Source organism: Mercurialis annua, linkage group LG4 (genome assembly GCF_937616625.2).
Source record: "Mercurialis annua linkage group LG4, ddMerAnnu1.2, whole genome shotgun sequence".
In the NCBI taxonomy this organism is placed as follows: Eukaryota; Viridiplantae; Streptophyta; class Magnoliopsida; order Malpighiales; family Euphorbiaceae; genus Mercurialis; species Mercurialis annua.
Window position 1 is genome coordinate 17010981 of NC_065573.1, and position 17478 is coordinate 17028458.

Consider the following 17478-nt stretch of genomic DNA (forward strand, 5'->3'; position numbering starts at 1 on the left):
TATTAGTGCTAGAGCCAAATAAAAGTTATATTACAAGTGAAATATTAAAATTGATAGATGAGTAATGCCAAATAAAAATTCATTGTGCAGCGATACAAATCTATGTCTAATCGTGTAAATTTTTCAATATAATTACCAGATAAGTAGAAATATTATTATGTCTGAATTATATGATAATATATGAGTTTATACTTTATTTAATAATGTATTGATTAATTATTGTGGAGTTGGAATTTTATAATAGTTAATAATTTTTTAATAAAATGATTACGATCCTTAATTGAAGAATCCTGTGGTATTTTGAATAAATCAAGAAAGATATATACCAATATAGTGTAATGTCGATGATATCATTCATGATTATGGTGAAAGTAAGCTTATTTGTCCATATGATCCTAGTATTAGCGATGATGTTTGTACGGAATATTTGTTTATTCAAGGGATATAATTTCTAAAAAGACAATTTAGAAAAAAAGAAAATAAGTTATAAGGAGTAATATAGTGTTCCTAAAAATAATGAGCTAACATTATATATTGAACCAAAAAAAACATTATATATTACTCATCTTTTCAAATAAGTTTAATTGGGCGGAATGAGTTTATTTTTTAATTTTGTACATCATTTTGACTTTCAGTTGTATTTTCACATGATAAAAATTAATAACTTATGTTTTTTAATATATATTTGTGTGGTTCTAGTATTCTAATTATTATTAATTAATTTGTGCCCTACCTCAATTTTAGCTCTGGCTATATATATATATATATATATATATTAATTTTTTTGGCCACGTGCTACGCACGTTAACGGTATCTATATGACCTGTTATTTAATATTATAATTGTATATTTTATTAATAATATATTATTATTTAAATTATTAGACTTGTTTTTTTTATTTGCTTTTGTTTAATTATTTTATAAAAATTTATTTTTTTATTGGAAATGTTAAAAAGTTAGAATTAAGTAATAGATTTAATTTTTGATATTGTTGTTATTAAAAAATAGTAATATGATTGAAGCAAATTTATATTATTTTTCATAATAAATAACTAATAAATATCAAAAATATCAAAACTTTAATAAAAATATTATAATATAATTATTTAATATTAATGAAACTCGTCATATTCTTTTTATATATAGTGATATATCTGTGCAATTCTTTTTAGGATTAAAAATTTAACACATAATAATAGTTGTTGCACAATTCCTTTAAGGATTAGAAATTTAATACATAATGGTGTAGCTACTGCGATAATTATTTTTAATATGTTTGCTTTATGGATTAGGAATGTCATCTTTCTACTTGTTAAGCACAAATATTCTTATATGTTATAATAAGGAATATCAACTTACTGATAGTTGTTGCACAATTCCTTTTAGGATTAGGAATTTAATACATAATGCTAGCTACTGCAATAATTATTTTTAATATGTTTTTTTTATGAATTAGGAATATCATCTTTCTATTTGTTAAGCACAAATATTCTTATATATCACAATTAGGAATATCAATTTGGATAAAATATGTAGAGGGCATTTTTGTCCGTGAATGGAAGTGTTTCCCCCGCGAATACACTTTTATATTTATTATAGATAGATGTATATATATATTGAATCATTATTCACATTTCGTGTACAATAAGGTACAATATACTAATACTAAACACGACAAAATAACAATTCAAAGCTCAAATTAAACGTAAATATAGATTATATAAATGAGTTAATCATTCATAAGACAATGTTCTTTTTTTTTTTTTTGACAAGCTCCAATTTTATTAAACCAAAATATACAAGTTTAAAAGGAAGGAATTAATTTACAGCCAAATTAAAGCCTTAGCGCCTTAATACCCCCTCATACTAAGCTAAGATTGGATTAAACAAAACAAAGAGCATTATGAGAAAAAAAAAAAAAACATGCTAGACGCAGTAAAGGAGGAGCAACCAGGCTGCACAATGTTCTTTGTTATATATAATTAGGCCTAATTACTTAAAAGCCACTCAACTTATAATTTTTTTTCATTTATATCATGACCTAGGAAATTTTCAATTGCACCCTGTTTTTAATTTTTATGTTTCATCTCTACCCTAATGAGTTGAATTGACTTATTTATTTTAAAAAAGAGTTAAATTAGTCCTTCATTTTTAACCTATATTCTAATTAAACGTTAACGTTTTAAATTAGTCCTTCATTTTTAACCTATATTCTAATTAAACGTTAACGTTAATCATTTATGTATCTTATTTTTAATATTTTTATCTTTAAATTAATTAAATTATCAAAAAATTTATTTTTAGGGTACAAACGAAACATAAAGATCGAAAATAGGGTACAATTAAAAATTTTCCTAGGTTATGGTATAAATGAAAAAAAGTTATAAGGTGAGTGGTTTTTAAGTAATTAGGTAATTAATTCTGAAGATCACTGAACTTTCGATTTTTTTCATTTTAGTCATTAAACTATTTTTTTTTTCATTTTGATCACTGAATTTTCATTTTTTTTCATTTTAGTATTTCAGGCCAAAAATGCTTAGGTGGTAGCCGGAAGTTGACATGTGACAACCGGATTTTACAAGTTTTACCTTGAAAATTTATCACACATACATAATTTCACTTTGAAAATGACTTTTTGGATCAATTATTGCATATATGGCAAGTTTTCAGATTAAAAAAAATTAATTTCGGCTGCCACCTAAGCATTTTTGGCCTGAAAATACTAAAATGAAAAAAAATAAAAGTTCAGTGATTAAAATAAAAAAAAATAGTTTAGTGACTGAAATGAAAAAATTCGAAAGTTCAGTGATCTTCAGGATCAATTACCCATATAATTACTCTAAGGCCATTTATGTTTATCATAATCTATAATTTGATATCTCTTATTTGAAAATTAAATAATTTTTTATCTCAATTTTGAACAGAGGCATTATATCTCCATATCAGTCTTTTTGTTCTAGATGTTTTGAAGCTGAAAGAGGGTCCCATAGGCAATATCATTCTTCACTGCCGTTTTGCTTGGTCTACATGGAATTCATTATTTGTTATGTGCAATTTCAAATGGGTGACTCCTAATTCCATTCTTGATTTCTTCCATTTCTGGAGTTCATTATCTCAAAGAAAATACCATTCATTATGGCAAACGATTTGATTCTTTATCGTTTGAGAGTTATGGAAATCAAGAAACGCGATGGTTTTCAACGAAGAAATCGTCGACACTGATCAAGTTTTGATTCAAGGAATTCGCAAAGCGGTGGATTTCTATAAGGATAACAATAAGGGTTTTAGCTATTCGGATTTGGATGTTTATAGAAATTTACTTTTCTTTTGTAAATATTCGGATCTTTGCAAGCCTTTTTTAAAAAAAAGGTTTTGCCAATCACTCATTTGTGATTGTGCTAATATACCCATCATTTATAAAAAAAAAAATTGATTCCATCAACAACTAGGGGCTTTTATTAGTTCGGTTAATAATTCAATATTTTCATTCAAACGATTTGGTACCTCACTTTCAATTATATTAATGATTTGATACTTCATTTTCAAACGATTTGGTTCCTTACATTTCATTCTGTTAACGATTTGATTTAATATAATGTTATAAGTATATGCAAAATCAAAACTGAAGTAACAAATCGTTTTATTTTCAAATAAGGAATATTGTTAGAGTTTGGATTGCAATAATGTGCATACATACTTATAGATATATATATAAACATGTAGACGTACATGTATTATAGTTAATAATCATATACATATTATTATTATAAAGTTTAAAGGACCCAATTGAGATGATATTATTTTATATAAGGTCAAAGTCATCTAAAATAAAGCGCGAGAATTAATTTAAATGTGTAGAATTCCTGAGGTGTAAATTATTAATTAATAATGGCCAGATTAGTAATTTACACCATTAGTTATTTATGAAAGGGTATGGTCCCTAATTGATGTGTCTATTGAGTTTGTTGGCTAATAATCACCCATGGCACCTCAACTTTAGGGGTACGGGCGCTAAACCCCCTGATGTTTAAAAACGGGCACTAAACCCCCTAAGTTTTGTGTCGGCGCTCACTAAACCCCTTTTGGACGAAATATGACCAAAATACCTCTGGCGCCGTTTTTTCAGTCAACTGACAATTTAAAAAAAATTCTGACACTGTCATATCATCTGACACGTCAGAAATATATCTTAAAAATTTCAAACACCCAAAATACCCCTAATTTAATTTAGAAAAAAAATCAAACCAACCCAATTTAATATAAACCAATCTGTCAACCCAAAAACCGACCCAACCACCACTCCACCAACCGACCCGCCACCCGATCACCGCCGGAAAATTTTCCGGTCATCCTCTCCATTTTAAAGATGACCGGAAATTTTCCGGTCATCTTTATCTGTTCCTCTGAGGAACAGATCGCGACGGTCTATTCCTCAGAGGAACAGATTCGCGATCTGTTCCTCTGAGGAACAGATCGCGACGGTCTGTTCCTCAGAGGAACAGACCGGCGTCTGTTCCTCAGAGGAACAGATGCCGCTCTGTTCCTCTGAGGAACAGACCCGTTCCTCAGACCCCGGAAAATTTTGGTGACCGGAAAATTTTCCGGTCATCATTCACTCGGAGAAGATGACCGGAAAATTTTCCGGTGGTGGTGGAGTGGCGGCGGTTAGATCAGTGGCGGTTTGGATTTAAATGGGTGGTTGGATTTTGGGTTAGGTTTTTTCATTTTATCAGATATTATATTAAGGGGTGTTTTAGATATTTTCATTTTTTTTGTCTTTTGATGACATGTCATCTGACACTTGGTGCTGTCAATTTTTTTTTTCTGTTTCAAAAGACAGCCGGCAAACAAAAGACGGCGCTAGGGGTATTTTTGTCCAAAAGGAGTTTTATGAGCGCCGACACAAAGTTTAGGGGGTTTAGCGCCCGTTTTTAAACATCAGGGGGTTTAGCGCCCGTACCCCTAAAGTTGAGGTGCCATGGGTGATTATTAGCCGAGTTTGTTTAAATAGGCTTCTCATTTGCCATTTAGATATATGTACAAAAACACAACACACTCAATTAGAAAATTATTCTCCCTACTCTTCTTCTCCTTCAAGTTATCAATCATGGATTCAGGTATGTTCCGCATTTAGTTTACTCAAACAATCTTCTAAACAAGAACTTAAGTACTTAATTGATTAAATTTTCTAACATGTCAAACTATAAATTATGCCAAACGTGAAGAGTATTAGAGTAATTTACTCTAAATTAAATTCAATACTATATATATGTATTGCTGAAGAACTTGTAAAATGCCGTTTATTTTAAGAAATCGTCAAATAAAGCTTTAAGAATTATGAAGCTTAATTTTTGTACACTTTCTTTTATAATTCATTAAATTGACACATAAACTTATGAAGATTTGACATCAGTTTGATTTTTCATATTTATATTTTCATATTTTACTTTTATATTTATATATATATATATGATTTAATCTCTCAAATTTCCGCGATACGCTAATCTATATAATTTGGATAGCTAGAAAATCAATTACCCGATATTTGTCACTATTCATATCATATTTGATCTTATTTTCTTTTGTACCAAATTAGATCAAATTTATTTCATCAAATTAAGAAAAAAAAAAGATCACCTTTTGAATTTAGGAATTTTGGAGTAACAAAATTTATAAATTTCCCACAATCTATAGATATTACTGGAATCCATTGTTTGGTATGAAAAAACAATATGACAATGAATGGATTTTTAAATTCTCTCATATTCCAGAATTTCTTATTTAAATTTCCATCTAAAAAGTGAAAAAGTTAAAATCTATTTTTTTATGAATAGTAAATTATACTAACATTAAATTATTTCAAATACATCCATATGAATCCATGTATACATTTTAAACGTTAGAATTTAAGAATTCATAAATTTCATATTTTATTAATTTAAAATCCATAAATTTAACCCTCAATACTAACTGTACCTATCAAATTTAAAATTTGTCTTTTTTTTTTGACAATCAAATAATTTTTTATTGATAATAAAGAGCAGTTACAGGTGTAAGAATTCAGAAAGGGTATAACCGTTTCTAATGACCTGACATGGAACAAGATATAAACCTTGATTCGCAGATCGCCTTACAAAACAAAATCAAAATTACATAACCGTTCCAATCCTTTTCTGTTTAACAGAAGACTCACAAACTCTTCATAAAAAACAACAAATCTTTCATATAAAAAGAACAGCAAAACTTTCAAAAAAGAAAGACAATCGCTGTAAAATAGTTATAAAAAAAAACTAATATAACCTATAACGATTTCATCTTCAATCTTGAAAGGGCTTAATCCATCTCTGATTTTTTATTTATATATCTATTGAAATTGATGCGCCTCGTTGATAGATTTACCAACAAAAATGGAAAAGATGAAAAGGAGTCGGTCATTTATTTTATTCTAAAGCAATAAAAAAGAAATGGCTACCGTCAACGGTAAAAATAAACCATTGACGGCAGCCGAAGCGAAAAACAAAAGAGAACTAGGAAATATTGAGAATTTATTACAACCATCATGTATGACGTAACCTATCATTAACTGATAATTTCGGGTTATCCTCGCAACCAATTATCGATAGTAATTAACTAGAAAGTCATACTAACACAATGCAAAGTTGGACATGTCTTCTCCACTATCCAGTATCTATTCTCCACTGTAACCCAATCTTTTTAAAACACTGAACGATCTGATTTGAATTCTAAATTAAAATCAATATTTGGTTGATTTGGAATTGAATATTAAATTATTAATAGAATTATTATAAGTCACTAATTGTTATTAAAAAAAAGAATTAAAAGTGATAGCCATTAAATACAATTCTTAAATAAAATATATCAAATTATAAATTATAGTATATGTAAACAATTTCAAAGTAATTAATTTGTTCAGTCATCAAAAAAAAATTGTTCAAGTTTTCTATTAGAGAAAATTTAGTTTAGAACGTTCATCTGATTATAAATTTATAATGTTTCTATGACATCTATTCTCTAATAATTAATATATAATAAATTAAAATTTTATTAATTATTAAAAGTTCTGAATTTTTAAAGAAAAACTATAAAAACTATGAAAACTAATATGTTTTAAAAGATTCTTATTTATGGACTTAATATTAATATTATATTTTAAAAACACTAAATAAATATACTTCACAAATACTAAAAATTATTAATTATTAATTTATTTGCTTTGTTCTCCACCAACTTGATAAATTTACAAAAAAAAATTATTTTAGTATTATAACAAAATAAATATGAACACTTTAGTGACGATCAATATTCATATAACTAATTAGTGAGTAATAAATTACTTTATTTAATATATATTTTAGAAAATATCTCTAATAATTAATATTTCTACATAATATATTGTAAAATTTATAAATTATAAAATATTAAAGCTATTAATTATCCGACACATTACAAAGTTGGTTTCTTGAAATTCCATTGTATAATTGGATAATTTAATTTATTAAATAATAAAGAAAAGAAAATCGATTGTTATATGTATATTTATTTTAATATTTAAAATTAAAATAGACCACATCCATTGGTGAATTTTTGTAATAAGAATAACAGTTTGAGGTGCAGAGGTCAAAATAGGCATCCTTGTAACAAATGAATTCGTGTTGAACCTTCCCAAGTTATTCCTCAATTTCCTTGAAGTTTCATTGTACCATTTATTTTTATTTTTTTGATAATATATAGTACCATTTATTTATTCCACATCACATGTAAAATATCTCAACAAAAATATATTGAGGAGGAAGTATTAGAAGAATAAAAAAATGGCAAAATTGTTCATTAAGCAAGCAAAACAATATGCAGAAGGCAGGCCAAGTTATCCGCAAGATTTGTTCCAATTCATTGCTTCTAACACTCCAATTAGAGATCTCGCATGGGATGTTGGCACCGGAAGCGCCCAGGCTGCTCAATCTGTGAGTCCTCTCTCTAAATTTACGATTTCATCATAGTTTGATGTCATCTATAGCCAAATTTTATAATGTTAATTTCAATTATATTCCGTCACTAAAGTCCGTGACCATTTTCTGCCTCGAAATCATCACAAATGGCCGTGAACAAAGGCGGAACTAGGATGGAGTGAGGTAGGGTGGTTGCGCCATCCCGATTCTAAAATATTAAAAATTGATGAGTACTAAATAATTATTTTAATGAAGATTGAATTATTTTTAAAAAAGTTTAAACCAAAATACATATGTTGTTTGATTTTTAAAAAAATCGAACGACATATAGGTTTAAAAAACATGTCGTTTAATCTAATTTGATTTTAACAAAAAGTCAACTATCAAATTTTAGGCCGAATTGTGTATCTTTCGAATAAAAAACTGCTCCACCTAAATAAAATTACTGATTCCGTTAATGGCCATGAATTTCCAGCTTGCTAGGATGTACAAGAATGTAATAGCCACAGACACAAGCCTAAAGCAGCTAGAGTTCGCACCGAAAATCTCCAACGTTCGATATCAATGCACTCCTCCGGTCATTCCGATGAACCAATTCGAAGAATTAATTTCATCGGAATCCAGTGTTGACTTAGTTACAGTTGCTCAAGCCCTCCATTGGTTTGAACTCCCCACATTTTATGAGCAAGTGAAGTGGGTACTTAAGAAGCCTCATGGAGTCATTGCAGCCTGGTGCTATACAGTGCCCGAAGTTAACGACTCTGTAGACTCTGTTTTCAAACCATTTTACACCGTTGATTCCAATCCGTATTGGGATTCAGGCAGAAAATGGGTGGATGATAAGTATACAAATATCGAATTTCCGTTTGAGCCGGTGGACGGATTTGATGACACTGGGCCGGTTAAGTTTGTGACTGAAAAAATGATGAAGTTGGATGAGTATTTTACTTATTTGAAGTCTTGGTCGGCTTATCAAACTGCGAAAGAAAAAGGTGTTGATCTTTTGAGTGATGAAGTGACTCAAAAGTTTAAGAATGCTTGGATTGAAGATGGGCAAGACAAGAAAGTTGTTAAGTTTCCTGTTCATTTGAGGATTGGTAAGGTGGGGAATTTGTAAGAATAAGTGTATTATAGTAATATAAGACATAAAAGAACTAATGAACTAAAACCTAATAAGACTTGCGGGCGTGTCTGAGTATCTTATGATCGAATGCGACTTGGCATTCGAGTAGTCTGACATCAAACTCGATTCAATTAACATCAAATTGGTTTTGAGTATTGTTCGAGTCATTTCGAGTATTTTGCGAGGTAATGCAACTTGATTACATTCCATTTTGCGGGTTTGTAACATGCATCGCGCATTTGTAAAGAGTAAACGTGGATAATTGTTCGTTGCGAATAATGGAAATGTGCAACTCTAAATCCTTATACATATATGTAAAAGCTATGCAGATAGAATCAAGATCTATTTTGATCCTTTTAAAAAAATATATCAAAATATTTAAATAATTTTATTTAATAACAAAATCAAATGACAGTTATAACCTTTAGTTAAAAATAAATATTTTAAATTTAAATAATAAAAAAACAAGATAAATATAATTTTTTTAAACCACCGAGTGTAAATTTTAAACACATAAGAGCATTTCCAGTGCAATGCTATTATTTTATTGAAGCTTTTACTCCCAAATTTAGTGAACTCTCTGCCATCTCTGGTATGAATCCTATAATATTTGAGAACTGCTCCTCCAAGTGAACATTTCCAGCAGAACCTCTTCTGATTCTGGCCAGCAACCTTTTTCTCTTAACTTTTTTTTCTCCAAACTAGGACTATTTCCTTTCCAGGTTAGCTTATTTCTATGAATAAAACATGCTTGCAGGGTTTTCTCAAAAACCATAGAGGTCACAGAGTAATTTAATTCTACGCTTTTGATGCAATGCACATGACTACTTAAAATTCTGCCATTTAGCGACGGATTTTTCCGTCGCTAAATGGCCAAAGCGACAGAATTTGTCCGTCGCTCAGTAGTTTGTCGCAAATTTTTGTAGCGACGGAAGTTTCAAAAGTTAGTGACGTATTTAGCAACGGATTTGAATCCGTCTCTAATTAAAAAAATTAAAAAAAAAATATTCTTTTAAAAAATTAAATCATAAAATAAATTATTTATTTAATACATCACCCACCCGAGCCCTCCGTCATTCATCCCCCGCGACAGGTCATCCACCAGCACCTATCTGTCGATTTTTACAAACTTCCTAATAGGTCACCCATCCTTCCTATTGCTCCCACTCAAGACTCTCTAATCATGTAGTTCTCCCGCGTATAGCGCCACCTTAACCAACTCAACCGTACAACTTGCAAATTGACCCATAAACTTTTAAAATATTGCAATTAGTCCAACTTTAAGAATCAAATTACAATCTCTTTAGATTTTTATGGCTATTTGTGACTAATTACGTTTTAATCCTTAAAATTTGCAGCTATTCACAGATTACGCCTGCTTAGATTCCAGCAAACAAATTAATAGCTCGTCACCCGGACAGATTTCTCTGGAAATCACATTAGACGCTTCAGTCCCTTATCATTTTTTACCTGTTTGGAAAATAGGTGACATGGAGCAGTTGGAGCTTCTTGAGCGTCTGAAAATGATGGAGTAGACACTAGAGCGGTTGAAAAGTTTAGAGCGGTTGGAACATCTGAAACTGCTAGTTGACAGATGAAATTTATAGATCAACGCAAATAATTTGTGAGTTGGAGTTTAATTTTGGTTAAGCAAAATTATATATAAATGGCTTATTAAAGTCATTCATATATAAGGGGCATTGTTTATACCAAAATTAAAATTGCCCAACGTCCGAAAGCCCAAAAGAATCAAGGAGATGCTGAAGTCAAAGAAGTCTACAACCCATGATCTTAGCTCAGGATTTGCAATTTTTGGTAGCTCAGGATCTCCAATTTTCTGGTGGCTCAGCATCTCCCATTTTCGGTAACTTAAAATCTCCAATTTTCGGTATCTCAGGATCTCCAATTTGTCGATAGCTCAGGATCTCCAATTTGCCTACAACTCAAGATCTCCAAGAAGCTTACAGCTTAAGATCTCCAATTTGTCGATAGTCCAGGATCTCCAATTTGCCTACAACTCAAGATCTCCAAGAAGCTTACAGCTTAAGATCTCCAATTTGTCGATAACTCAGGATCTCCAATTTGCCTACAACTCAAGATCTCCAAGAAGCTTACAGCTTAAGATCTCCAATTTGTCGATAGCTCAGGATCTCCAATTTGCCTACAACTCAAGATCTCAAGAAGCTTACAGCTTAAGATCTCCAATTTGTCGATAGATCAGGATCTCCAATTTGCCTACAACTCAAGATCTCCAAGAAGCTTACAACTTAAGACCTCCAATTTGTCGATAGATCGGGATCTCCAATTTGCCTACAACTCAAGATCTCCAAGAAGCTTACAGCTTAAGATCTCCAATTTGTCGATAGCTCAGGATCTCCAATTTGCCTACAACTCAAGATCTCCAAGAAGCTTACAGCTTAAGATCTCCAATTTTAGCATATGTTGACAGTTTATCAAAGTGACAATTTTTATGAAAGTGGAGAAAATGTAGAGTTGGAACGTGGGGAATTAATAGTTTTCTGAAAAGCACTATAAAAGACAAACGAGACAATGATTACAACCCAAATAAAATCAACCAAAAACTCAAAAACTCCAAGGAGAAATCAATGTCAAACACTTTGGTTTTATGAAATTATTTGTACTGCAATTATACTTTTTTTATTTTTCAATATTATTTTCAATATCAATTTCAAATACATCGTCAATTTCACTTTTTAAATTACATGAGTTCTCTTTCAATTTTTAAACGCTTTCAGAAGATTTATTTAAGAACTTTTGAGGGTTTTTACGTCCTTTATCGCTTGATTATTTTCAAAATCTTAAAAATGAAAGAGATGATTAAAATGTTAACAGAAACAAAAAAGAAAGGACCATACCGTTAAAATTTTAAATAAGAAGGATGGAACTCAAAATTAAGATAAATATAAGGAGTGTTAAAGTAATTTGCTAGTAATTCAAAACAAGTCCAGTTAGTTAAATATGTGCGGGGGGCTCTGAAACTGTGGAGCACAAATAAAGCCGAAACACTTGCGCGGCTTTAAATATACAAAACACTAGAAACTAGTGAAAGGTGTGTTTGTTTCCTGAGAAAAATGGAGTTAATTCCGATTCCAACGGAAACATACAAATTAGGGTTTATAGGAGCTGGCAAAATGGCTGAAAGTATAGCAAAAGGCGTCGTTCAAGCAGCCATTTTACCTGCTTCTCGCATCTCTACTTCTCACTCCAGACCCAATCGCTGCTCCGCCTTCCAATCCTTCGGCGTCAAAATTCTCCCTCGCAATCAAGATGTAACTTTTTATTTTTAATTTGTCTGTTATTTTCAATTGGATTTGATTCTATTTCTGATTTTCTTTTTAAATTGGATTGAAAACAGGTAGTTGAAGAGAGTGATGTGGTCATTTTCTCTGTAAAACCTCAAGTTGGTAATATTCCCCTGCTGATTTTTTTGAATAAATTTGTTTGTTTTGTTATTGTTTTTTGAATATTTTATTTGTTTTTGTTTGTGTTGTTGATGCAGTTAAAGATGCGGTGTTGCAATTGAAGCCACATCTCACAAAGAAGAAGCTTTTGGTTTCAGTTGCTGCAGGAATTAAACTGAAAGATTTGCAGGTTTTGTATACTACAATAATATGGCGTTACTGTTTTTTTTTTTACAGCATTACATGCTTATTGATGATTCTTCATTAATTAGACGCATTAGAGCTGAATGCATTGCTGTGAAAGACGGGGTAACGCTTAATAATAAGTGTGAGATAACCAAAGATTATGCTCTTTATAATTCTAACTCTCGATTAGCCTGTATTTATGAGACTAAGAACTAGTACGAAGATTTAGTTTGTGAATGCAGCCCTGTGATATGAGGTTCTACAACCCTACCGCTTATGTCATTCATTTGTTCGTTGTTTCATTTTTTGTATTGAGTTTCATCTGATTAGTAAGTCTAGGCACAACAAAAGTTGGCAATATTTCCTATGGATCTGTATGCTTGGTGGAGAGTCAGTGGGGAGAAGAATAAAATAGGAACAACAGTTTGGTGTTTGCCCATTTATATAAGTTTGATTGTCTTTTTACTAAAAAAAATGGTTATCTTTTAGGGGATATTTGGTTTGAGAGATCTAAGCTATCCTTGCAATAATGTTCCCCTTAAGTCAAGTATGATTCTGACTTACATAGATTAATATGATGAAATTTAGTGGTTGCTTACCAACTTATATTATTTGTTAGCCTACACTGTTTAGTAACTAAGTAGCTGTAATGGCAAACAACTTGGTCATGTCACTTGACTTCATTTTTCATTACTTGATGTAAATATCATGTTGTCATTAGTACTCAAATGTTCATTCTTTCTATAAGAAAACTTGAAGCTAGTTTTTCTTAGTCCTCTGTTAAGTTATTTCCTACACTCAGCCAAATGTCTAATGAGAGGTTCTTGTACAACGAGGATTTGCCATAGTATTCCTAAGCAGATCATGAATCAACAGCTCCACTCATCCCCTTTCTAAACAAATAAAAACACAAAAAATAAAGAACGGTCTCTATTTTTTTTAATTTAAGAACTTTCGTTAAGCCATATCATAAACAGTAAAGAAGTGATCAATGAATTTCTGCTCACTTTATATAGAACGAGATGTTTGAGCAAAAACATGTGCAACGTTGATCACATATCGCCTAATAAATATAAAATTTAATTATATAATTGCTTAGTTAGAATAGTACAATTAAGCTCTCTTAACTCTTTTACTTTTATGAAGAAAGACAAAACAAACTTCCGTTAAGAACTTTCCATTAAGAAAGACAATGGTATTCTATTTCGATTTCTTTTATAACTGTCTTCTAATTGCGTCAGGTTACGTCGGGTACAGAGAGGTTCTCCGTGAACCAATCGCCTCTCTTCTAATGACAGAAATGAGTCAGTATAATAAATTTCCAAATAAAGAAAATAAAGCTATTGCGAAAAATGTAATATATGTTTGACCAAATATTTCAATCTATATTGTTGATACATCTCGATCTAACTTTTAATATAAATCCATACTTGAAAGATGGAGTTAATTCAATTATTATTATGATTAAAATAAATAAAATAATGATAAAAAATACTAATAAAAGTTAGAAAATAAATTTGAGATTAACTAGTGACTACCATCAACCGTTGATTATAGCCAAGAAAATAAAATGTAATATATGTTTGACCAAATATTTCAATCTATATTGTTGATACATCTCGATCTAACTTTTAATATAAATCCATACTTGAAAGATGGAGTTAATTCAATTATTATTATGATTAAAATAAAGAAAATAATGATAAAAAATACTAATAAAAGTTAGAAAATAAATTTGAGATTAACTAGTGACTACCATCAACCGTTGATTATAGCCAAGAAAATAAAATGTAAAAAAGAACTCTAGGGGGGCTAGGATTTTTTATGAGCACCAAAAGGTAGGATTTTGGAGAAAAGGAGGTTTAAGCAGCAAAGAATTTTACAAAACTAGTGTGTTGAAAGATCTCTATTCATTTCTTGCCCTTGTGTATTTCAAATTTTTGTTGGCCATTTATCTTGAAAAATGATGTTGAATTCATGTGGTTCGAAATGGATGTAATCTGGGAAAGATGAAAGAAAACAGAAGAGGAAAGTGTTAATTTTTAGCAGTCTTTCCTTGTGACTTTTCAATCTATTGTACCTTCTTCAATTTCACCCATTTTGTTTTTGTCCATTTTGAACTTTACTTAGTGGAGTGGTAGACTACTGTTATTTCATGCAGACCATTATGATTTTGTAATTGATGGCTTTAATTTACTTCATTTTGTCCTTATGATGAATTCAAATTCACGTTTTATTACATTTTGTCCTTTGGACTACCATATTTTTCAACTAAGTATCATTTGCTTTTTGTTTATTATAGGAGTGGGCTGGTCACAGCAGATTTATTAGGGTGATGCCAAATACTCCGGCTGCTGTAGGTGAGGCAGCTACAGGTATGGTTCTATATTTTATGGTTATATTACTTTATCTTGTTATTGCAGAAACATTACACATATTGCTTAAATGGAACTTATTGTTATGAGCTGCCAATTTGTACATGTGCTCATACAGGCATTCTCCTTATAATATTATATTGATAAAATTTCTTTTTTCAGCAGTTCCATTAATTATTTTTATTTTTAACTCTTTATATGACAAAATAGCTGTTATTAATGTGCTATGTTACTCCAGAGGACTTTGTTTTTTAAAGTTTAGAAAGGGGGAATGCATTAAATTATTTTTAGTTACTGTATTTCTCAAATGATTATGAATTTATAATAACTGGCTGAGAGTTGTATGTGGTGTTTCGTGATATTTTCAGTAATTTCTGATTCTGCAAAAAGAAATGCAAGGCTTGTATGATAATGCACAAAACTATTGCCTTATTTTTGTTGTTCTAGACCTAGTGATTAAAAAAAATTCAAATTTATCATGATTGAAATTAAATGATCACAAGTTTGCAAACAGTACACTATCGTAAATTGCAGTTTGCAATTTTACAATTATGTCCAATGCTTATATTTTGTAATTAAAACCAAATTTACAAATTTAATTGCAATTCTAAACCTGGAAAATTAAAGGAACTTTTTTGATTGCATTTTATATATTTCTCTCCCAACTTTCTGTGTCAAAAGATTTCCGGTTCCTTTCAGTTTGCGTTTTTTACATGTAATCTCGTCTTGACTCTTGATATATTGCTTGAAAGTGGTGGTATCTAATTAACTTGTTTATGTTCAGTAATGAGCTTGGGTGGAGCTGCAACTGAAGAAGATGCAGAATTAATAGCAAAATTATTTGGATCAATTGGTAGTATATGTAGAGCTGATGAGAAGTTGTTTGATGCAGTAACTGGCCTGAGGTACAGTACTTCATTTTGGAATAGAATAACGCTGATCAATGTTCATCATATGGAATTCTTTTTATTTTCTTGGTGCTCTAAAATAAGGTTGTGGTCCATATTTTCAACAATGGTTGATATTATCATGTAGGCACACATCACGGCCATGTCTATTTATTGGTTCTCTAGACGTAATAAAACTGGCTTTCGTTCTGTTTGGATTTAATAATTCTGTCTCCTTACAATGAACAGTGGCAGTGGCCCAGCTTATGTATATTTAGCAATTGAAGCTTTGGCGGATGGAGGAGTGGCTGCAGGTCTACCGCGAGAACTTGCCCTTAGTTTAGCTTCTCAAACTGTAAGTTATCTACACTTTCCGTTATTTGTGCAAAGAAGTATATTTTATTGATGTTTAATGCATATACGATTTCAATCATGTTCACATGTGTTACAACTGTGCTTGCTTCAACTCATTTTAAAGAGAGGAAATTGAACAAATTAGGAGTAAATAAAAATTTGTACAAGGGCAACAGCTCAGCCAGATAGCAAATAGATAGAATGCCTAATAAACTAAGTAAACTCCTTTTTAGTCACTAGAGCTAGATATTTTGTATTAGCACCAATTGCAGAGATCATTGAGGCTGTATTGCTTAAATAATACACTTCTATTGTTGGAGGGGAAGTCGAATAGACTAAACATAGAAAATGAAGTTTACATGAAAACTTTAGTGGAATAATAACTATTTATTTGTAAATTTGTTTGAGGATTAGTAAGCTAATGTATTTGGCTTGGTGGTATGCCCTGAAGCATTTACTATGTGTCTATTGGTAACTAACAGATGTGCGTTATAATTTCTGTATTTTTATCAATGTAAACAAAATTGCATGAAAATGAGTGCCTTGTAATAGGCCCGAAGAGAGATTCTTCAGAAAACCCGATTTCCTGTCCTGTCTTAAGAACCTGACGCCGACCTCAGAAAACAAATCACAAAACATTCATATTGCTTAAGATTATGAGCTTGGCTGCTCTACCACCTCCAATGAAAAACTTGAAGAGCTTTATCTCCAATTAACTTTGAAAAGGCTGTCGATTCAAGTAGGGGTTAGCTAAAAGTTGTGGCATCTTTGGCAGGTTTTAGGGGCAGCATCTATGGTAGCAAAAACTGGGAAGCATCCAGGTCAGCTTAAAGACGATGTTACATCAGCTGGAGGGACAACTATTGCCGGAGTTCATGAACTGGAGAAAGGCGGATTCCGAGGAAATTTAATGAATGCTGTTGTTGCTGCTGCTAAACGTAGCCGGGAACTTTCCTAGACCTGAAAAATTGTCCATAGTACCCAACATTTAAGCAGTAGGCAATGACAAAGGTACTAAGCCCTACATTTTTGAATTATTCGCATTGCCTTAATAAGATAAATGGAGCTGTTAGCAATATTTCCTTGCTTTTGCCAAAAGTGTTTGAGGTTTAGGATTTCCCGTACATTTATTCTACCCTATGTAGCATGGAAACGGAAACACCA

General features: G+C 30.8%; 2 protein-coding genes across 2 annotated transcripts; both read left to right on the forward strand.

Annotated features, from left to right (window-relative positions):
• Positions 1-7760: 7760 nt before the first annotated feature.
• LOC126677891 (uncharacterized) lies at positions 7761-9369 on the forward strand. Its single transcript, XM_050372712.2, has 2 exons — positions 7761-7982; positions 8443-9369. The coding sequence occupies exons 1-2, from the start codon at positions 7833-7835 to the stop codon at positions 9082-9084; spliced, it is 792 nt and encodes a 263-aa protein (XP_050228669.1). The 5' UTR covers positions 7761-7832; the 3' UTR covers positions 9085-9369.
• A 2734-nt stretch (positions 9370-12103) lies between these two features.
• On the forward strand, positions 12104-17390 carry LOC126677890 (pyrroline-5-carboxylate reductase). Its single transcript, XM_050372711.2, has 7 exons — positions 12104-12380; positions 12467-12515; positions 12611-12702; positions 15001-15073; positions 15858-15978; positions 16210-16315; positions 17090-17390. Exons 1-7 carry the CDS (start codon positions 12183-12185, stop codon positions 17270-17272), a joined length of 822 nt encoding a protein of 273 aa, XP_050228668.1. The 5' UTR covers positions 12104-12182; the 3' UTR covers positions 17273-17390.
• The last annotated feature ends 88 nt before the right edge of the window (positions 17391-17478 follow it).